The sequence below is a fragment of the Thunnus albacares genome, chromosome 9, assembly GCF_914725855.1.
Source record: "Thunnus albacares chromosome 9, fThuAlb1.1, whole genome shotgun sequence".
NCBI lineage: Eukaryota > Metazoa > Chordata > Actinopteri > Scombriformes > Scombridae > Thunnus > Thunnus albacares.
Window position 1 is genome coordinate 21,364,890 of NC_058114.1, and position 23,037 is coordinate 21,387,926.

General features: G+C 41.2%; 1 protein-coding gene across 1 annotated transcript in view; it reads right to left on the reverse strand.

The window, feature by feature from the left end:
• The window catches only part of trabd2b (TraB domain containing 2B), a 70,934-nt gene that overhangs the window by 24,095 nt on the left and 23,802 nt on the right, over positions 1 to 23,037 (reverse strand). Inside the window, exon 3 of the mRNA XM_044362610.1 lies at positions 1,456 to 1,602. Within this exon, the coding sequence (XP_044218545.1) occupies positions 1,456 to 1,602 (147 nt within the window). The remainder of the gene's footprint in view (positions 1 to 1,455; positions 1,603 to 23,037) is intronic.

The window sequence follows — 23,037 nt, forward strand, 5'->3', positions numbered from 1 at the left end:
GAAGAGGAGGCCATCACTGAAGGAGCAGAGGCTATGTTAGGAATCATAAAGTTAGAGGGCAGATGGTGTATTTACGGTCGAGTCCAGAGCTATTAAAGTGTCAGTCTATCAACTAACTTGAGGTTAAGAAGGATTAAGATGGTGATGTGCAGTTTTGTGGAATTGATGGTGACGCTAGTAAGTAAAGGCAGAGAAGCACATATGAGTGGGTTGCCAACTCAAATCAAAGATCTGACAGATTATAGATGTTTTTGGAGTTTTACTGTATCAGAAACTTGAGCATCCTTTTGTCCAAGAAAACAAAGCAAAATTACAAGGATTCACTTTCAGTCCCAAAATTGAATTCTTGGCAGAGAGAAAAAGCCTCAGAAAAAAAACATTTACACTGTGGCAGACAAACTCTGCACTTGGTTGGTTGAATAAAAATGTGAAAGTATAATTTTACATGATACCTAAGATGCATAGATTCTGTGGTTTCTGACTAAAACAAACTGAATATGTGACAAATCTTATTTCCAGCTACTAAATCTGAAGAAACAGATTGTTAGGAGCATGAAGGTAGCAAGACCTTTCCAGCAGACTGACTGTTACCACGTAGAGCTATGTAAGTGCGAAAATTTAGGAGATAATAAGGATCATTTTGTACTTTTGGTCAAAGTTTTCAATTACGCTGAGCTGAGACTCATTTTTAGAACTGAAGCAGTTCACATTAAAGGGTACATACCATGCTCTATATACCATACTGTTATAATGTTGGATGTCTATAATCCAATGTTTTGAATGCTCCGTTGGGAGAGTTGTTGTTGATGTCAGTTCAATCATCAAACTGACATCAGCATGCCCACAAATGGCCATCCATTCCATAACCTTTGTTGCTATGTTTGTTCGATGGATTGTCTGAGTTGTCCACTTGCATATTTTGTATTTTGGCTTCAACATGTACGGATATATTTGAGAAGTTTACATTTTGATTAAAGAATGAGAAAAATTATATACACTACTGTTTGTTTATGTAGCCTCCTGAGCCGCCGGAATTCTGCAGAGGGGCAGCTTCTGGAAACTAACCAGTCAGAAGAGAGTGGGCTCATCGGGAGGGGGCCTTAAAGAGACAGGAGCTAAAACAGCTGGTATCAGACAGAGGCTGAGCTCAGGGGCTGCATAAAGGGACAGTATGAGATAATTAAGGAGTTTTTGAACTGTAAATCATGCAAGGATATACCAGTAGAACCCCAGAATTGAAATATAGACCTGTAAATGTGTATGAAATGTCCCCTTTAACATCAGCTGAGGAAGGTTGCATGAAGCTGTACAGGCTAACTTGCTGCTCAGATTGCAGACATATAAAGTTCACACTGTTTCAGCTGGCAAAAAGGTGAATAGGCAATGAGTACATTTTTATTTTGGTGTTTTAGTCCAAATTTCTGCAAGATACGTAATCTAAAGTTTGGGACAAACCTGTGAGGTGTCATGGTTGAAGATGATGGAGCTGAGGTCCCCACAGTTGTAGTGAGTAATGAGGTCCTCAGTTGTGTAAGAGCCCTGCAGACTGCCTGCTCGAACACCCTCATGCTGCAGGAGTGTCTGGTTCAAAGCAAACAGCACCTGCGGGGAGAGAGAGAGACAGAGAGACAGGAAGGGTGCTGTTACTTTCTGCATCCACAAACTGAGTTTTCTCTGCTATGCGCTCAAGAGGAATTTGCCATGAAGGGGGAGAATTGTGCACGCATGGCCAGTGTTCCTCTTTAAAAATATAACGTGACCCTATTATACAATGAAGCCGTTATGCTGAGTGTCGGAGAAATGTATGCTCTTTTGCAGCGTTTTCATTTCTTTCAGGATATTTTCATACACTTTCCATACGGGCTGACTACAGGTAAAACAGACCACAAAAGGTATGGCAAGACTCCACTGGCTTTCTTCTGAAGGAAGGAGAAAACAGGGGGAGAGAGTGGAGAGCTGACGAGAGAGAACCTTTTAAAATAACCCCTCTTTCTCTCTTTCACCAGCAGGGCCGGGGTGCCGTAAATTTACAGCGCCCATTAAAATCAAAAGTAAACCCTCTTTAGAGAGAATTTATTGCGTGCAGCCGCCAGCCAGCCCAACGACTCCACAGCTGTCCTAGACACCAGGGGTTAACCTCCTTGCTCCCGCCCTCTACAATCCCACGCCACATCTGACTGGCCTGGCAACCTCGACCGAGTTGTCAATCACTGTTAAGCTCTCTTACAGGAACCAGAGGTGTGCATGAAGAAGAAAAGACTTTTTTCTCTCGTGCGGAACTACAGCAGATTCACACAGTTCTACATTGCATCTTCACAGCTTATGTGGTACAGTTGTTTGACTTGATTAGACCAAGTGACTCAGCTCATCATATCTTCAAACCACACCAGTCTGATCCATGCCTATGATCCTAATTACCCTCACTAAGAAACCTGACTAGTGCTTCGGAAAATACTGCAGGGAGAACGTCAACATCCAGGCCCAGATGATTTGTGGAGCAGCTTAAGGCCGATACAGCTGCACAACTGATTGAGCCGATGTCAAAGTCTGGGTCGTAATTCACGCAATTAAGTTATGTTTTTGCAATCATAAATGCCCATATCGTGCATATTGCATGTTTCAACTCCAGGTAACCTTTATGCTGGGATAATCACAACCAAGTTCTAAACTCAACCTTGTGACCCCCCCCCACCCCCCTCCCTCTGAGGTCATTGTGTTTGTTAACCAGTCTTGTGGGCTCTATGTGTTTTTTTCATAATGTAAAGAGACAACTGATGAGCTAATGGCATATAGCACTCTCTCATTATTCCCCTCTCTTGTCTTAACTTTTCTCTTCCCCAGCTCATTCTTTACTTTTTCACTCTTAAAAAGAATCTCCATCCTCCTCTCATCTCTCTGCCAGCGCCGGATCTCCAGCCCTTCCTCCCGCTGTACGGCAAGAGAGCTGAGTCTGGTCTTATTTACTCTTTTCGACATGTCTCATCAAGCATATTTTTTGCTATGCTCAGCGCCGTGCTGTCGCCTTGCCAGAGGCACTTAATCGAGGAATGAGTTTTGATCAAACCTGTGACCATTTCAGTCCTGAAAAAAATATGTCTTCCCTGCTTTCCTCAGCTCATATCTCAACACCAGACTTCCAAGATCTCGGAGCCCACCTGTCGGCTTAGTAATGACAGTATACCTCGCTTCACTTTCTATTTCCATCTCGCATGAGATTCTCTTATTGCTTTTTACTACTCCAGGTCATGCCATGGTGTGAGGCCAGACACAGAGAGCCCAAAATCTGCCTGGTGGCTAATTGGCTACAGTAGCTAATGCAGATGCTGACTCTGTGCCAGTGAGTTGCCACTGCCCCAAGCCTCTGACCCACAGGGCTCTGTGCCATGTCTCAAGGGTTTTTCCAAGAGAAACAGCAGTCCCTGGGCAGAGTCAGGGGACGGAGTTGGCAGAGCATGCACACCTGCCGGACTGTTTGTAATGCTGCCAGCTCCAGTAGTTTCCCTTAACATGGCAAACTGCACCAGACACAACAGACAGGAGGGTGAGTGCATTGGAAGAAGGGAGGGGATGTGTGGCTGGTTGTGTTTTTAAGGGAGTTGTTATTTCAATATTGTCCGTCTCCCGGGGAAAGGACATCTCTGCAGCTGTAACCATGGCGCCTGAGTTTGTGCTGGGCTGAATGAGAGAGCACGTCAATCACTGCGGTAGAGGCAAAGGGGGAGAGAGGAAAATGCAAACATTGTGTGTGTGCATGTATAGGTATACGTGTAAATATGTGTGTATGTGCACGCACGCATGTGTTGACTGACCGAGTGGGTGTTCTCATGCTGAAGTGGTCCACTCACTCTGACACTCTGACAGACTGGTTCTTTTACAGTCAAGCCTTTTCAAAGTAACTAACACTGACTCTGTTGACCACATAGGTTACTACTGCAGGTCTCTCTTTTCTCTCCTTTTTCTTGCCTCATCTAATACATGCGTGAGAAACTCCCATTGTAATTAAATAAAAGCTTTATAAGAACAAAGCTGGAAGGAGCAGAGCACACACGGATGGTCTTGGAACCTCTGATCTGAGAGCAGCACTCCAAAAATTCATTAGTGAGCATTGGAAAGAAAACAGAAAGAGGGGTCAGGCAGGAGTGGGAGCTACATGAAAAAAAGGGGAAAAAAAGAAAAAAGAAATCAGAAAGATCTTTTATGTTTCAGAAAATGTCATTATCAACATGTGTGTGCATTGCTGCAATTGACCTTGAAGTGCATTAAATCCTGGCTGTTTGCTAGCAATAGCGTTAGCTTGTTTGAAGGTTTTACGAGTCTGTTGCATGTAATGAGTAGGTGCTGATGACAAGGTGCTGGAACCGAGAGAGCTCACTCTTGTCGACTGCATCACTCCCCCATTATACCTCCTTAAAATCTGAATCGGAGAATGTGAGTGATGGATAGAGCGTAAAGGCTTTGGGCTGCAATACAACAGAAGGAAGTGTCAAACTGTGGAGACCAAACACGGAACTCTGGCAAACAGGGGAAAACTTTATCCTTGACAGCTAGGAGTCTGTTCAAGCAAATGAAAAGCACACATCATTCAAAACTTACACAGGTCAAGAAAAATAACACACTGTCACATGTCCATCCTGTCTACTTCAATCTCCTCCACTCCCTAATGTCCACTTTTCTCCAAGCAACCCTTTTAATTTCCTTATCCATTACTCACTTCTTCTCTTGCAGTGGTAAAACAATGAGACACTATTCCACTTTCCTGCAATCCAGCAGAGAAAGAAGAAAAGTAACAAAGGAAGGGAGGGGTAATAACACAAAGAAGACAGGGAACAGAGAACAAAAGCCAGAGAGGGTTGAAAGTGTGAAAGAATGGCATAAGACAAATAAAGGCTTGTTCTCTATGATAGAAGCATGTGTTGTACAGATGGAGGTGATTCGCAGTAAAGAGTTTGTTAGTGGGCATACAAAGTATATGTGTAAGGCCTGGCATTAGCACTGGGTAGGCGGTCAGGTGCATGAAATCCTGATGGTGCCTGCCAGAGTTTCTTCCCTCATTTCCTTCTTTCTCCCAACACTTCTGTATTTCTCTTTATCTTCTCTTTTTATTTTTCTCCATTTTTGTCCTAACAAATGCAAAGACATCTCAGTACTAGAACTTAAGTTTACCGTTATATTTCTTGTGGCAAACAAGCCTTCATCTCTTTTTCTTTTCCTTTTTTGCCCTCATATCAAAATATCAACAAATCATCACCTTTATATCATCATTTTGGATGCCACTATAGGTAATCATCTGGAATGTTTTGCTGCAGTATTTGCCAACCTTTTTTCATTTGTGACATAGTCGTGTCTACTTGCAACCTCAACGAGTTGTTAAAGTTCCACTGAAAAGTGTTTTTCCTCTCTATTACTCTCAGATTGTCGATTCTCAGATTTTAGTGACCAAAAAAGGTAAAACTATGCAGTATTTCACAAAAAAGCCAAAGATTAGAGAAAAGTCAGACTTGAATTTCTGCAGCCGAACAATGTTTTTTCTTCTTTACTATCCCAGTCCCCAACTTATTGTACACAACAGGTTGTTACACTGCTAAGATGACAAGTTCTTAAAGTATTGTGCAGGTAAAGCACTGTTATTTGGCATTATCCTTATTTCTTCTCTTCAAAGAAAGCACAAGCAGAGTAAACAGAAGAGGGAGAAGCTGCAACATCATCTTTGTGACAGAGCAACAAGGTTTGTGGGAAATGTGGTCTTAAAGAAGACATATCATGCACATTCCCAGGCCTATATTTATATTCTGGGCTTCTACTGGAATATCTTTGCATGATTTACAGTTCAAAAAACTCCTAATTTATCTTATGCTGGACCATTATGCAGCCTCTCAGTTTAGCCTCTGTCTGAAACAGGCTCCTGTCTCTTTAAGGCCCCCCTCTCGATGAGCCCACTGTGTTCTGATTGGCCAGCTGCCCCTTGCAGACTTTTGGTGGCTCTGGAGGCCACGTAAGTAAACTATACTGGTAGGATTTCACTTATTTTTCTCATTCTTTACTCAAAATGGAAACTTCTCCAATACATACGTACATGTTCGAGCCCAAATCCGATCCAAAATATGTGAGTGGACAGCACGAACAATCCATTGAACAACCTTAGCAACAAAGGCTACGGAACAGATGGCCATTTGTGGGCATATGCAAGCGATCTGATGTCATCATGAGGATGAAGTAGAGGTAACTTTGCAACCGAAGCATTCAGAGCCAGCTGAAGCCTAGGCTTTTGACTTGCAGCGAGTATTTTAAATACATTCACCTCAAATTTTGGAACTTTGACCATGTTTTACATAGAAATCCAACATCATAACGTTAGAAAAATAACAGAAACAGTAAGGATGAAGTTATCAATCACATTAAACATGGTGTCTTTAATTTACTTTGTGGGACCTTTAAACTCAGACAATCCAAACAAAAATGAGAATTCATCTCTTTCTCTCAGAGTCCTTATCTCTGGTCATTTAATCAGGTGCTGATGAAGAAAACAGCGCAAACAGTTTCAGGGTGGTGTGTTCCCCTTGACCGGTCTCGTCTCCCTGAGAGCCGCTTGTGTTTCATCGCTTGAGAAAGAGAAGAGCCAGACCCCTGACCCAAGACACGCACCGCTGGGTTCCTCCGGACTGAGCCAGCTTCCCCCATGGGCTCTGGCTACAGACAACAAGAGGGGATTGGGTTCACAGCACCCTGGGGTGACTGAAGGGAAGGAGGTAGGGAGTTGAAATAACATCCAGGGCAACCCAAGAATAGGAGAAGTGCGATATCTCATCCCTGTTCCCCACAGAGCAGCCCCAAAAAAGGGTAGATACCAATTTGTGTGAGCGTACTCTCCCTACATGGCCACAGTAGAGAACCATAAAAGAATTCATTACAAAAAAAAACTGCATCCATTTTCTTTTAACCTGTCCTATCTCAGTTTGACTTCATGTCTGAGTGTGCATATAGCAGTGGTAGGGGTATTTTAAAAGCATGCTTGTTGTCTGATCTCTCAGTCCACCCTTACTCTGAAGGCACCTTGAATACATTAGGGTGGAAGAGATGGTGTCACACAAGACCACATCAAAGTTGCCTGGAAAGTCTCACATGATAGCTTCACTGTTGTCTCCTACAGTTTTATCAACAAGGTCTTCATGACTTGTTCCTTTTTTCTCTCTCTCTCCAAGGGAATTGTGTAACCTTTTAAGGGCTTTAAAAGTAACATTCGAGCATAAAAATGCCTCAAATGCGACCTCCAATGTCAGAGCATTGCCAAAGTAGTTTTACAGCCTCTCGGCGCCTTTCTGCACGTATAGTTTACTTATTTGAAGGTAAGCAACACTTTCAGCTCATCGCATCTGGCAGGAGCTGCAGCAAACCAGAGCCTCTGTTTCTTCCAAATCTTTATCCCTTTTAATACCCACGACACACACACACACACACATGCATGCACACTCACAAACACATGCATCCACCCATAACCGCACGCTCTAATAATTACACACGTTCCTCTGTGAGCAATACCTGTATACAAACCACATTTTGCAGGAAATAAAAGAGAATACAAGTCAGATCTTTTCCACTCAAGACGGTGCCAATGTTTTGAGTATTGTTTCTCCTTTGTCTTCGCCTCTCTTTCTCTTCCCGCTTCCTCTCTTTCTTCTCTCATTCCCTCTCTCTCTCTATGTCTCACTAAGTCTCTCACCCTGCCTGGTCTACCTCCTGTCTCAGCCTAGGAAATCCAGGGATTACCAGAGGGACAATCCCAGTAGCAGAGGCCTGCTGCTCCCAGCTTCCACAGAAAGCCTTTCATTCTTCACCCTCCTTCTTCCTTCCGTCCTGTCTTATTTCCGTTCTGAGGCAGGGGGTGAAGGGTCTAATGATGGGAGATATCCATGTCTTAGCTTGGAATGGTAAAAATCCTCTCAACATCCGTCCCTTCCTTGTCTTTTTCTTACCCTTCCTGTCATTCTCTCCACTTCCACTTCTATTCTCCTTCTTCTTGCTCCTTTTCATTTCTTCTTTTTCTTCTTCTTCTTTCCTCTAATAAAACTAGACCTATAGGCACCCATACTTTAACCCCCATCCCACCATAGTACAAACATACAGTATATACCCCTCCAGTCCCCAGAGCCTCCTGTCTCTCCTCTTAATAAGAGTCTCCAGTGAGTGGGGGTGCTGGGTGTCGCCCCAGCTCTCCCTACACTTGTCCACAAATAAACCCTGCTGTTTGACTTGGCAGCGCTGCCACTGCGCCAGTCATCCCAGCTTTCCTGCCTCCCCAGAAAACAGAGAAAATAATAAAGTATCACTTGATCCGGAGTGAAAAAGCACACAGCTGGTCCCTCACCGTGAATGCCCACAGCAGGGTGTGTGTGTGTGTGTGTATGTGTGTGTGAAAGAGTGGTAGAAAATTACAGAGGGAAATTGTGCTAATTTTTTTTTCAACATCAAGAGCCCAAACCTGTTGGATAGGCATAAGTGTGAGTGTAAATATAAAAGCAGAACAACACAGCTGAACATTATAATAATGTAGGAAAGTGTAACAGGTGGTGAAGGAGAAAGTCTTTCCTTCTGATTCCTGACTAAATTGAATACATGTGAAAACACAACACTTTATTTTTTTTTTTTTAAAAAAGGGTAAATTAAAGCTGCACTAAGGAATATTTTTGTATTAACTATGGATCAAATGACTTTATGAATGATGTCACTCAAGGAGACAAAGCCTCAGAGAACTATCACCCAGCTCTGCTTTTCCCTCAAGCTCTGCAGTGTTTTAGCATCTTTTAGCTTTTTGTTTTGGTTTTACGGCCTGCAGCCTTAATATTTTGGTTTGCTCTCACCACTACCTCTTTACAAGGTGAAGCAGAGTTGTTTTCAGCAAAAAAAGCTCAGATAAACTACCTGCCGAGCACCAAACAGCAGACAAACCAAGTTAGCAATAACTGGAGAGCAAAGTGGAGCATATAAAAGCTTAAGACCCAGGTGTTGGTGAAACCAAAAAGTCAAATCAGAAGTCTAAAGTCCATTGAAAATTGGACTTTCCAATGTCAGGTGGCCAAACTATGACTCTAAATGAATACTATGTTGCTCTATGTCTGCCGGATGTATAAATAGGCAACTATTTGCTAACAGTAAACCGTAACGATTTTATAAGGTGAGAATATGTCAATATTTAGTGAATGTTTAGGTGTCCATGTATACAACTTCAATGAATGCAGGCTTAAATTAAATGAAATTAAAATAAATTAAACCTTACTCTCCTTGTGCATAGACCATTGGTGTTCCAAAAGATGCCATGGTTTTTCCAACTTTTATAAAGTGTTGAAAGCACAGCGTATACTTTAGCTGTTAGGGTCTATAAATTTATCTCAGTTGTATCCCCTTCAGATTCACTGCTAACTGAAGAAAAACACCTTGTGCTAGTGTGTGTTTATGGGGTGTTGGAGGAAAAGGTGTTGACAGCAGCGCCTTTAATGAAGCCTAGAAGAAAAGGTCTAAAAATCTAGTTTTATTTAAACAAGTGAATATGTGATAGGTGAAAAATGAATTTGCTTCACAATGTATATATTTTTTTAATTTTTTCATGGCGTGATCTGATTTATTTCAAGAAACTGTTGTATTAAATGAACTTCACTTGATGGAAATGAAATGACCCACACCCACCATCAAATTTTTTCAGTTGTTTTAAAGAAAATAAGATTAAATGACTTGCTAGGATCCCAAGATCAGATCACTCTAACTTTATCTCCCCCATAGCTTGTAGTCCACCATTAACATCACTAATCCTAACACATTTCACAGACTGCTTTTTTTTTCCTATAGGGAAAAACGCTCATTGAATTCCATCGGATTTATCCGGCTCCCATTATGATGTGTGATGCTATCCAAACCAGATGAGCCGGGTCTTCTCCGCGGCATGAGAAAGGAGCAGTCAGAAACAGCTGTGTATGTTTAAAACATGCCTCCCCGGCCCCAATCTAGGGCCCGACCACTCTCTCTTATCTCCCAAAGTCTGCTTTGGTTGGACTAATGGCTTTAGACAGAATAATTCCAACAGAATTATTTGTCATTGGCAAAGTCCACATCTGAGGTCCGGCTGAAACACGAGAGCAACACATAATCTCCTGCATGAACATAAATTGTGTAATGGAGGAAAAACCGGATCCAGATTGAGAAACAGCAAGTGTCCAAACAGTTAGTAGGAGTTGGTCCAGTTGACTAAATTCATTTCTTTGAAAAAGAGGAATCCTTGGAGAGGTTAGTGTGTCTGCGAGTGCGTGCACACATTCAGCCCTCAATTATCACACATCATTCTGATGATATTCAAATGATGTAATGCCAAGTTGAGTCAAGCAGATTTTTCCTGAAATAAATCACTACTTAAGCAAAGGTGTGTGTGTATGTGCGTGTGCGCTTGTGTGTGTGTGTGTGTGTGTGTGTGTGTGTGTGTGTGTGTGTGTGTGTGTGCGTGTGCGTGTGTGTGTGTGCACCTCAGCAAGTATCCACGACCAAACTGTTTTCCCCTGCAGAGTAGCGGACACTTAAGTACCATAGAGCGTGATGCAGCAGACTGTGGCTATAAAAGAAAGCACATTTCCATATCAAAGGGATATGATTGAGAGGTTTTTATGTATGAGTTAACGTCTGCATGTTGTGCATGTGTGTTTCAGTTGAGTAGGGGAGTAGAAGGTAAATGGAGGAGGAGATGAGAGAGAATTAAGTGAGAAAGATGGGATAAAGTGAGAGACAGCATGAGAGGAGAAGAGGGAGAAAGAGAAAGAGTGGAAGAGACACAGCAGGGGGACATAATGTAAAAATACGTAAGAGTGCGTTCAGTCAAGACCGAAAGACAAAAGGCCAGATGTTTACAGTTAGCCAGGAGAGGTAGAGAAAAGAGAGGAAGGAGCAGACCTATTGGCCCTCACCTCCTCCTCCTCCTCCTCCTCCTCCTCCTCCTCCTCCTCCTCCTCTCTGTTTAACAGGTCTGGAGCACAGCTGGGCAGCTCTGTCCTCCACCATCTCCCTTCTTCATCCTCCCAAAGCCCCTCCATCCTCCGACCTGTCCCCATCCCTCCAAAAACAAAACATGTCTTCTCAACTTCCATCAATCCTCAAACCCTCAATCACTGGCCTTCCTCCCTTTCCCCGCCCAGGTTATGCGCTTTCAATGACAAATCTCTGGATTATACAGTTCAGCAACAGCCCTTCATCTCTCTCCCACCCATCCCTCTCTTTCTTTCTTTTCTTTCATTTGATGGCGGCTTTCCTTCCACCACTGTCACTGATCTCTGTTTATTTAGCTTTTCATCTCCTTCCTCCTTCCTGTGCTCCATTTCGTACACAGGCTCTCTGTGTGAGCATGCACTGGTAACTCAACGCTTGTACACATACGTGCATGCATGTGGATATTGTGTGTTTGTGTCTGTCTTCACTACAGAGTTTGTCCAAATTGCACAGAGCAGCAGAAGCAGGAATAGTGGACCAAACTTCCTCTCCTCTCCTCTACCTCTCCTCTCCTCTCCTCTCCGTGCTCCCCTCAGTCACGGCTCTTAGACTCAATGCTGAAGCTAACACAGCATAATCCCACACAAGCACACCATTTCACGGCAAATCAGCAGGAGAAATGTTCAATTTCATGCAAGCGTATTCAGCCTGCAGAAAAACAGAGAGAGACAGAGCAAGATTGTAATGTATACCTTCCGGGCTTAAAAGAGACGCAGACTGTGAACAAGCGCTGTATGTGTGTGAGTGAGTGAGTGTTAGATAAGTGTGTTTAGAGGAGGTGAAATCACACTATGATTGAGGGTAAGGCTACTCTGTCATTTCAAAATGTTGTGTCAGCACATCCACCAGGAAGCGAAGTCCAAATGATCTCCCCAATGAGAACAAGCTGTCTTGAGCGTGGAGAGGAATACACAAACACATACAAACGTGGACAATCTTCCCAACTCTTGCCTACCAAGGTTTGCCAGCAACTAACAATTGTGGGACCATCGGAGAGATTCTGATGTGTTTGACAGACAGAAAAAAAAATATTTTTAGTGGTAGAAAATATTTGTGGGTTTCATCGTTTCTTACATTACCAGAGGAAGATTTACCTCTTGCCATGCCACATTCTGTCCATCACAATTTTTAGTGTATGTGTGTAAATTTATCAGCAGTTGCAGTGGTAGGATGTAAGTGCTGCACTTGAGGGATAAGTCCGGCGATTTTCTATATTTTCCTTATTGTCAACAAATCTCATGTGCCAAGCCAAACCAACAATGGACCGATCCTACGTACAAGTATTATGTGTTCATCCAAAGCCCGATATATCAGATTCCTCTGTGCCTCTGAGCTGAGACTGAAAATGTGATTGCTGTTATTAGACTTTGGCGCCGTTTCTAAACAAACTGCAGTAACCATTGCCTTTGTGACGATGGTACATGTCACCCAGTGCAACGCTGTGGCTCATTGATATGCTTTTAATAGTTTTTTAACATCGATAGAGCTCTATGGCACAGAAGAATATGACGTATCAGGTTTTGGATGAGCACACAATACTTGTAAGTAGGACTAGTTCATTGTTGGTTTGGCTCTGCACATGAGATTTTTTTGAAATAAGAAAAATATAGAAAATCGCCTGCCCTATCCTTGAAGTACAATTTTGATGTACTTGTACTTTATTTGAATATTTCCATGTTATGCTACTTTATACTTCTACTGCACTACATTTCAGAAGGAAATTGGAAAAGTGTACTTTTTACTCCACTACATTTATCTGAAAGCTGTAATTACTGGTAACTTTAATTTTATATTCAAGACATATGCTGAGCTTATAAAATATATGCTACAGATTATACTGCTCAACAAAACTTACACCAGTGACAAATTAAAATGCTTCTTACACATTAATGCATCATTAATGAAAATCCAACAATAAAATGTACTTTTAACTTTTTTAACTGTACTTTTAGGTACAGTAAATGATTTGAATATTCTCCACCCCTGTTAAGCTGAAAGACTGGTCCAAGATATGTTCTTTAACTTCTGCTGAAACAGGAGGGATGCATCTTCTGGTAACTCCAAAGTTACATTTTGTTCTTATCTGCATTGGCTAGCATTGGTACGCCTGCACTCAGGAATCGCCTGGTTTTGTTTAGAGTTAAAGGGTGTGTGAAGCCTCAGCTTCACTGTAAGCACTGTACATTTAGAGTGCTGCATGCAGTCACAGATGCTAAGCTAACTGTTGGTGGCGGTCAGTAAATGCCTAGCTGCTTATTAAACAACAATTTCAAGGTTTCAATGTCTGCATATGTTAAATGCAGAAAATGTGATGTGTGGATGGTTTTGGAGTTGTTAGAAGACTCTATCTGTGAATGAAAAGCACATGAATAGCGGATTAACAGTCCAGGTTTCAAGTGCTGGACTGGCTCAGGAAATCTCTGTACACGCGAACTTCTTGATACACTTCCACATGGACTGATCATAAAGAGCGATAATGCACAGACATACACACACCTGCACAAAACTCCACCATTTGTACACAGGCCTTGAAATGCCTTCAAAGGGGATTGAAAGTTTTAAACCAAAGAAGGAAAAATACAAAGAAACACAACATGTTAGCTGAGAAAAGGAGGTGTTAGGGAGGAAAGTGAGTGTGTAAAACTGAAAATGAGGTATAAAGAGGTGATATAATAGGGGTTTCTGGTGTTACTACAAAAGTGTTACAAACGCTGACTTCTCTTGATCAGAGAATGTTTTACAGTTTTTTATTTATTTCTTTTTTTTTTAAAAAAGAGATTTATGAAGTTAGGACGTCAGCTGGGAGGCTTCCAAAGTACTACTCTTAATTACTGCGGTTTAGAAGTTTTAGCCTTGCCATACTGCAATTAATTAACACAACCTGCTCGTACTGACAGCTAAAACAGACATCAGGCCTGTGCTCAAAATTGGACTGAGGAGGAATTAATCAAGTTTACGAGCAAGCCATAAATGAGTCTGCCTGCATCATCAGAGTAACTAATCAATGTTGGAGGAAAGAGAGTGGGAGGGAAAATAAAAAAAGATTTCTGTATGTGCATAAGTGTGTTTGCTTGTGTGAGAGATGAGAGAAAATCGAGACAGAGGAAAACAGCATTTGTGTGTCTGTCTGCGAGGAAGAGGGAGGGCAGAGAAGGAGTTAGCAGAGCCAACATGGAGACAGAGCAAAGCAGACAAACAAACAGACAGAAGCACCAAGTGGGAGGCGGTGAAGGGAGAGAGCCTAGCGATAGGATATGGGAAATAACTCCTCAATGCTGCCGGCGGTTTGGAGGTGGAAGGCAGAGTCTTGACGGCATGTGGTGGAGGGGTTAATGCTGGCCATAGATTAGTAGCTCTTCCTCATGCTGGCCTTGAATGTATGAGCGGCACTGGCTGTCACATCAGAGACAGGGTATTTAACTGCCCTCATAAGACTCTCATTATTTCATAAATCTGCAGTTTAGGCACTCAGCTCTGTTGATTTGAGCCTACGCCAATGCTTAGAGAATGTTTTTACAATCCCCCTAATTTATTTACAACCTTGATTCATTTTCATGTGTGTGTGTGTGTATGTGTGTGTGTACGGGTGGGTTTGAGACAGAAAAAAGTTGAGAAAGTCAGCGGATGGAGAGAGCTACGGCCGAAAGTTTTTGAGTTCATTCTCTGTTTGCTTTTTGTTTGTGTGGTTCATGCATGCATATGCATCTGCGTGCACCATCCAACAGGAGTTAATGTGATAATTCTAGCACAGCGCCAGCACGGATTTAAATTTCACCACGTCTGGCGTGCACATGAATTTATTCCTTCATGAATCTGTGACACATATTTCTGTTGCCAGTTTTATTTTTGCTCTGTCACATTCTTGGCTCTTCTTTTATCGCTAGATTGTCTTTGTTATCTGTTTCTGTACTTTTGTCAAGTCTGACCTGAAACCTTTCAGTGTTTGGCTCCCCACAACTGAACCATAGTTTTCTAAACAGCATTATCTCCCACACACAGAAGTATACATATACATAATAAGAGAATTATACTGAAGATTACTCATAAATGCATGTATAGTTTGTTTTGGCTTTCTAGACAACCTCACATGCAAAAACTTGTTAATATATACAGCAACTTTATCAACACATATACCCTTTCATTCCTGCTTTCTTGCAATGCACAGACATACACACACAAACTTGCATACAGTTCCATATTCATCTAACCTCCAACCACCCAGAGCTGAGAGCTATGTAGCCTCCCAGGGAAAGTGCATGGTATGAAGAAATCCAATATGATTAAGACTATGATTGCTGCCTCTAATAGTTTTAGCACCCATACCCTCTATTAAGGAAAACATTGGGTTTGGACCACAGCTCAGCACAGCCTTCTGACAGAGGGGATCAGGCTGTGGGAAAGACCCATAATTCAGTGTTTGAGTGTGTGTGTGTGTGTGTGTGTGTGTGTGCTGTAGGTGTAAGTTGTATATACTGCATGTGGGCACGTACCTCTGTCTACATATGTCTGTCTTTCTCTATATCTTGTGTGTGTGAGAGAGACTGTGTGTGTGTGTGTGTGTTCCTGTGTGGTATGTGTGTGTGTGTGTGTGTGTGTGTGTGTCTGCGCAGCCCACAGCGGCTCAAGGGCAGACTTGGTCAGCCATGCTGAGGGTTTGTGGTCACCCCGACCAACAGATCACAGGATTGTGGCTTTAAATGGGCCACAAATCATCAAAGAGGCCACACACCGATGGAGAGGAATGCCGAAGCAGAAGGGAGGAGTACTGGATAAACAAGATTACAACTTCTGCAGTTTGTCTGCACTGCAAGGCAAATCATGAATAAAACACGAAGAAACAGCTAGAAGCAGAGGTAGCAGAGAACAGAACAATGTTAAGTGTTACATGAAATGTACAAGGACGTCTGTACAGGGGAAAAAGTCTAGTTTGTAGTGTATTATTTTCTGTGTGTTAGTGTGTAATCTTAATTGTCTGTCCTTTTTTGTGTTTTCTCATAGAAATAAAATAAACAACTTACTAGTGACATATTACATCACATTTTTCCACTGCTGAAACACTTTTTATGACATGCAAATGAGGGTGGCATGGTTGTTAACACTGTTGCCTCACAGCAAGAAGGTTCTGAGTTTAAACCCACTGGCTGGCTGGGGCCTTTCTGTGAAGAGTTTGCATGTTCTCTCCATTTCTGTGTAGGTTCTCTCCAGGTACTCTGGTTTTCTCCCACAGAATGAAACTCTAAATTGCCCATAGGTGTGAATGTGAGTGTGAATGGTTGTCTGTCTTGTCTCTGTACTCTATGTTAGCCTCTGATTGACTAGTGACTTGTCCAGGGTGTACCCCACCTCTCGCAAATGTCAGCTGACTTTGGCTCTAGCGCCCCCACAACCCTCCAGAGGATAAGAGGATAAGCTGTAAAGAAAATGGATGGATGGCAAATGGTGGTTTCCTACATAGATATGCACGAGGGATGGGGCTAGCATAAATGTTCACAATGCAATTGCCCCAATTAAAAAAGGGTGCACTGGATACAATCTGGGATGAAATCGTGATGCATCATTTCTAACATCTTTGCATCGCTAAAATCCAATTTATTTATATATAATTATTAGTAGAGCCTATGCATTTATTATTTAGAAATGTGACCAGCAATTTGATGTTTAGATTGATTCCTCCTCTCTAAGCTGTTTCTCAAGTGCTCTAGTATACTACAACTAAGTGGTGCGCTGCCAAAATGTTCCAGGTGGAACTCGCTCTCTTCAGTCATTGTTCTGCTTAAGTGTAATTAAGTGAATTATTAAACTATTTTGACAGTAATTGTTTGGGTCACAGAGCATAGGCATGTAAACTAGAGACAGAGAACACTACACTACAAAGGATTTGTGAGAAGGCCTGTTTGTGAAAAGTCCAAGTGTTTTTCTTAAAGGTGTTTTTTTAGTGTTTTTTAAAGATCAAAAAGAAACAGCATGAATGAGATGCTTACTGAGTTGCAGTACTAGAGAAACAAATACATAAAGTAAAAATGGCACTTTTTTAGTTAATTTATGATTTGATGTATGCTTAAGAAATAAAATCAAACTCTACCATATTGAATTGCATAGCATCACTGTTTGGCATTGTGTCAAATCGCATCGTATCACGTTGTATCGCATTGTGTCAAATCATGCTGCATCACAATAGAGATAAATTGTATTGCATTGGTATTTGCTTCATATGTATCTTTAATGTATTGGATCGTTGGCAATGCATCGAGACGCGTATCACATTGGCCTCAGGGATGGAGATGCACATCCCTAATATGCACACATTTTCCCCTTTTCCATTTTAGGAAATTTTAGTTTGTTGAGTAATGTAGTTGTTTGTAATTTAGAGACATTTTCTTCTCTTTTAAAGTATTTTTAAAATTTTAAACAAATTTTTAAACTTTTAAAATGTTTTTTTTAAAAAAAGCCTATATGATTAATCTTTTGGACAAACTTTTGTTGAGAGTGTAGGACTGCAAATGAACTCTACATGTTGACAAGTGAAGTTTCAAATCTTAGTTTTGAAATTAAAGCTTGGATTGTGTTGCAGGAAACACTGATCAAAAACTGAAGGTGCAGTGGAAATGTTCCTCTCGGAGGCCAATTTTATGGTGTGCAGACACAGAACAGTTGTTTGGACGGAAATGACTGAACATGTGCAGCTACAAGACACTTTTTGTGAGGACAGCTCCCAAATGCACACACACTCAAACACACACTACCTCTTAGTGACCCTGGCCTAACCTTAGCGTTATCTTTCTCCTGATCGCTGCCTGAGACTGCGGGCCAACTGTCTGCCTGAACTGGCTCTGGAGCCACAGACACACAAACAAACACAAACACATTCTCAATCTTACAACGACATGTGCACTCACACACACCTAATGGGCCAAGTTTCACCACAGAGGAAACAATTTCCCATCAAAACTGCTGTGTGTTTCCAGAGCTGTTTATTTAGTGTTTATTGTAAAAGATGATTTGCTCTCTCTCTCTCTGATCTTTAAAATAGACCAGTGTTTCACCAAACTTTTGATCTGAATCTAACCGTTGGGGAAACAAGAACTGCTTTGCTGGGCCTCTGTGTATTTACATGGACATGTGTATCACTGGTTGAATTGTCTCAACATTCAAGAGCTTTTTCTTTTTCCACACCAAGCTCTCAGTTTCCATCTCACCACACTCCCTGCTGGGCCAAAGCCTATCTTAATTAACACTGGGGTTTTACTAGATCACTGTTAGTTTAGTACCAGCTACACATCGGCTTTGACAGTAATTAAGTGCTGAAGTCGAGGCTGAGGCTCCAGTGTGTTACCTAAAATGAGAATGGTATGTGCCATAAACACACACACACACACACACATGATGTTATCGACTTGAGAGTCACCGAAAACAATATCTGTCAAAGTCATTTGAGTAGAAATGGAGCCACATCAACCGGTGCCACAGTCTTAGTGTCTATGAGTGTTTATGTGTTCTCCTGCATGCATGAGTGTGTGCCAGTGACCCAATCGTCAAGAGTGTGGTTACGGGTGAGTAGCCATGGTTTCAATGGCTACACACACACTGAGGGGCTTACTGACAGATGCCTCAGGGTTAAGGCAGAAGAATGGAAAGGAATGATTGTACTCTGTAGCTCCCACAAATAAATACCCTGTCTGCCAAAGCCATTGTTGTGAAAATACCATGAAGGAAGTAACACACAATTAAACCCACACTGGTATAAATATGCATACACATACAAACACATGCTGGACCTAAAAGAGTTTTTTTTTACTGTAAATCCCATGGACACACACTGATGTTTGCAGTGTGGGGATGACACCTTTTGAACAACAGGAACGAGCTTAAGAATCTGTATTTCTCTTCTTTCTTCCCTTTTCTTCAGGTCACTATCCCTTTCTCTCTCTCATTTCCTCTCCTTTTCTGACCCCCTGCTCTCTCTGTCCACACCCCCACCCCATCAACACCCCCACCTGGTTCATTTCAGGGCAGGCTGGCAGTAGCCATGGCAACCCTCCAAGAAGGTGGGTGAGTCAACAGAGAGCCACAGAGGCCCTTCTCTCAACCTCCGTCTCGGGGAGAGAGAGGGGTGGAGGGAGGGGACCTCAACTTTTACTGCAGAGATCCCTGAATGACTGAATGGTGTTTACTGTGACCCTGAGAGGAGAGGAGAGGAGAGGAGAGGAGAGGAGAGGAGAGGAGAGAGCAGATAAAATGATACACTCAATTCAAAAAAAAAGTTGGAAGTTTCTTGATCTCAATTGCACAAGCCAGTCTCACGGCAGGTCATGAAATAGTCATGAAATCTAATCTGTAGATTCATGTACATGGACACAAATTTTCCTTTTATTTCATGACACTCAGCAGGACATTCAAATTAATATATTTCAATTGGAAGTATGTTTCCTGCCTGCACCATGTTTTTTTTCTGTCAGTCGGGACTCGGGAGCACAGACGCTGTGTAGTGGTTATAGTTCATTTTTTTTAACTATAACCACTACATTACTCAACATTTAATCACAAGATTTTATCCTTGTTTTTTTTTCTTTATTTTAATTGTATCAGTACAGTCAATGGTCCGCATCAGTTCAGTGGGCGTACTGAAGGATCCACTGACTTGTGTGCAGAACTCAAAAATGTTGAGTTTTAATATTGCTGTCCTTTTCTGAAAGTGGGCCACTCACATAAAACATGATAAAACCCGACAGTTTGACTGACAGACTGAATGAATAACAGTTTAACAACCAAAGCAGTAGGATTAAAATCAGAGTTTTTATGAAGTTTTTATAAACTGTTGAGTGTTGGGTGAATCGGGCTAGCTAATGTTAGCAGCTTTATTTCGTGCCTGTCTGCCATGATGCATCAGCTGGCTTTGTTCCTTTCTTAGAAAAAATCCCTGATTAACTTTCACACAGCTCCATAGATACAGACTTTATTAGCACATTATAAACCTTCAAACATGCATCTAAGTCAAGGTTTAAAGGTCAGTATTTCAAAGTAGGAGCCATGTAGAGTCTTCGTACTGACATATGTTAATCCCTAGGCAAAGACCTTTCCAATGATGTATTTGGTTTAGCTCCACAACAAAGTTTTAATTTTCTCATTTCATGGACACAAGCCATCCCAGGTCTGGTTTCAGAGAGCACTTTGAAGGACCAAGATATAAATTGAGGCTTTTTGTTTGTTTGCTTTTTCTTTTTTAGTGGAAATAGTGACCAAAATGAGTCACCTTCAGAGATTACAATAATGCTGACAATCTAGTACATTACTACAGGCTTGGAAGAAGGCCTGAAGTGCTTGGGTTAGGGTTAGGGTTAGGTTAGGGGCCACTGGTACTGCGGAACTTTGGGTGTTAAGGTTAGGGCTGAAAAAAGACTAACCCGTTCTCATTCCCAGGTCGTCAAAAACCAACGCATGCGTAGGCTACTATTTACACAACCCTGGAGATTTTTTTGTATCTTTATGATTCTTAGTTTTGTGATTTTATATCAGCATGACATACGGTAGCCCATTCAATCAGAATCTGCTTTATTAGCCAATGCAAGCATACAAAGAATGTGTCTTGGCATTTGCTCCCAAAAAAACTCAACACAGAAGAATAAAAATAGACAAAAGTATGGTAGTAATAAATAATAATGACATAAACAAAGTAATAAAACTTGAAATGAAATATTGACTGTACAAAGGAAATATGGAATGTGCTATGGGTTGATAAAATATATGAAAGTGACACGTGCAGGGATTAAATGAAGGATGTGAAATGTAAAGTCCAGTTTGACAACTCTGTCTTCACCTATTTATATGGCCATGCTACAAGATTTAGATGCACACACACAAATACACACACACACACACACACACATACACACATACACATACACACATACAGAACATTGGAATGCTTTATTGGACAACCTGGCTCAATATTAATTGAGGAAGACTGTTTTAAGGAAGATGATTTCATAAATATCCACAGCCACATATTCTTGGAAATACAAAAATAAATGAGCAACTTCATATTTTACTATCACAGGCTAGTAAAACTTTTCTTAACAGAGATAGTAGCGTTTGGATTCGGGTCGTGGTGGACCGGCAGCAATTTTAAATGGAATGAAGCCCACCTATGGCAGACAGCAGTAGTCGAACGTGCCACATCCGCCTAAAACACAATGCTCTTCTGTAGCCTACCACTATCAAAACCTGACAAAAAAACTGTATTTCTCAGAATCGAAGGAGAAATATTGATGGCCATAACATTAACTTGTGGTATTGTTGAGTTATCAAGAAATGTCAAAGATATCATTAAAAGAAAACCTTAACACATAACAGTGGGTTCTCCGGTCCGCCCACCAAACTAAAGTGGACCACTGACTGTAGGCTACTGATAAAATTAAAATAAAGAAATAAAAACAAGGATAAAATCTTGTGATTAAATGTTGAGTAATGTAGTGGTCATATTTTTTTTAAAAAGAACAACAAATGTGAAAAAACAATATAGCTTCTGTGCTCCCAAGTCCCGACTGATAGAAAAACAAACATGGTGCAGGAACGAAACATACTTCCAATTGAAATAAATTAGTCTGAAAGTCGTGCTAAGTGTAGTGAAAAAAATGGAAAATTCACGTCCATGTACACGAATCTATAGACTGAATTTCGTGACTATTTCACAAACTGCCATGAGACTGGGTTGAATTGCAAACACTCCTACAAAGGTGTCTTATATCAGGTTCAAAGACAATTGCATTTGTCAGCTACAAAAAAGTTTTGTGATGCTTTGTTTTTAAAACAATGTGAGTCAACTAAAAAAGCTCCATAGAGGCCAAATCATCTGTCAAAAAAAAACATCATAAGTTAAGGAAAAGACACTTAAAAGTCATGACAGAAAGCACGGGATGTCGATACCGGAGGCCTGAGTTTTCATTATCCATCCCCAGTGTGGTTAGGCTGGTTAAGGTTAGGGAAAAATCATGTTTTTTGGTCAAATATTGAACGTGTGAGCACATCTCATCATGGGCTTCAAGTCAGGACTGACATTTTCAATATTTAACTAAGACCACAATCTTTCCCAAACTTTAACCAAGTGCTTTGAGTTGCCTAAATGTAACCATCAAAAAGTTAATCATGCTTAAGCAGACAGGAGCAGGTTTTGTAGGGAAAACAAATTCAGCATATTTACAGAAAATATGCATCTATTGTTTGTGTTTATTGTGTTGGCAATGAAAAATTTGCAGATATGTTCAGTGCGGATATTTCCTGGCTTGATTGATAAAAATCTAAAATGTAAAAGAAAATGTAATCTCAGTAGTCAGTTGTTTCTTGAAAAAACATATTTGGTAATGAAAAATAGAAGACTGTCCTCCTAAGAAAAAAAAACAGCATTAGTCGTGATTAAAACATGTGTTTACAAGTGACAAAGCCCTCTAGCTGCTTGTATGAGTAAAGGAGAAAATAGCATGACGTTGTTATAGAGCAACATCACAACATCAAACTTTGACACACTGTTCATTTCCCGTTTCCTTCCGACAGACAATGCTGGTTTTCCCCTAACCTCAACCATGTCGTTCATGTGCATAAACCCAACCAAACCTTGGTGTTGTCCAATTACAACACAGATAAATTATGTCATCCCACCAAAATCATGGCATCATCTCAGAAAAATGTATTGTTTGGTCATTTAAAAATGACATTTTATTGTTTAATTCGGAAGACACGTAGGAAATAAGTTGTTTATGAGCATATTTTTTGGAGATGGAGCTGTATATTCAAGGGATTGACAAACCCTGCTGACTGTCAGTGAACATGCTGTAATATAGCCCACCTTTTTATCACTGTTCACCACTATGATTTAGTTAGTTCAAGGAAGTTCAAGTTGTTTTTTCTACTCCTTTATGGCGTAAGTGAACAGTGAGTTGGAAGGCAGGTGAGGACAGGATGAGAGGAGAAAGGAGGGAGAGACAGGAGAGCAGAGGCAATGTTTTGTTATCTGGCTGCTGTTGT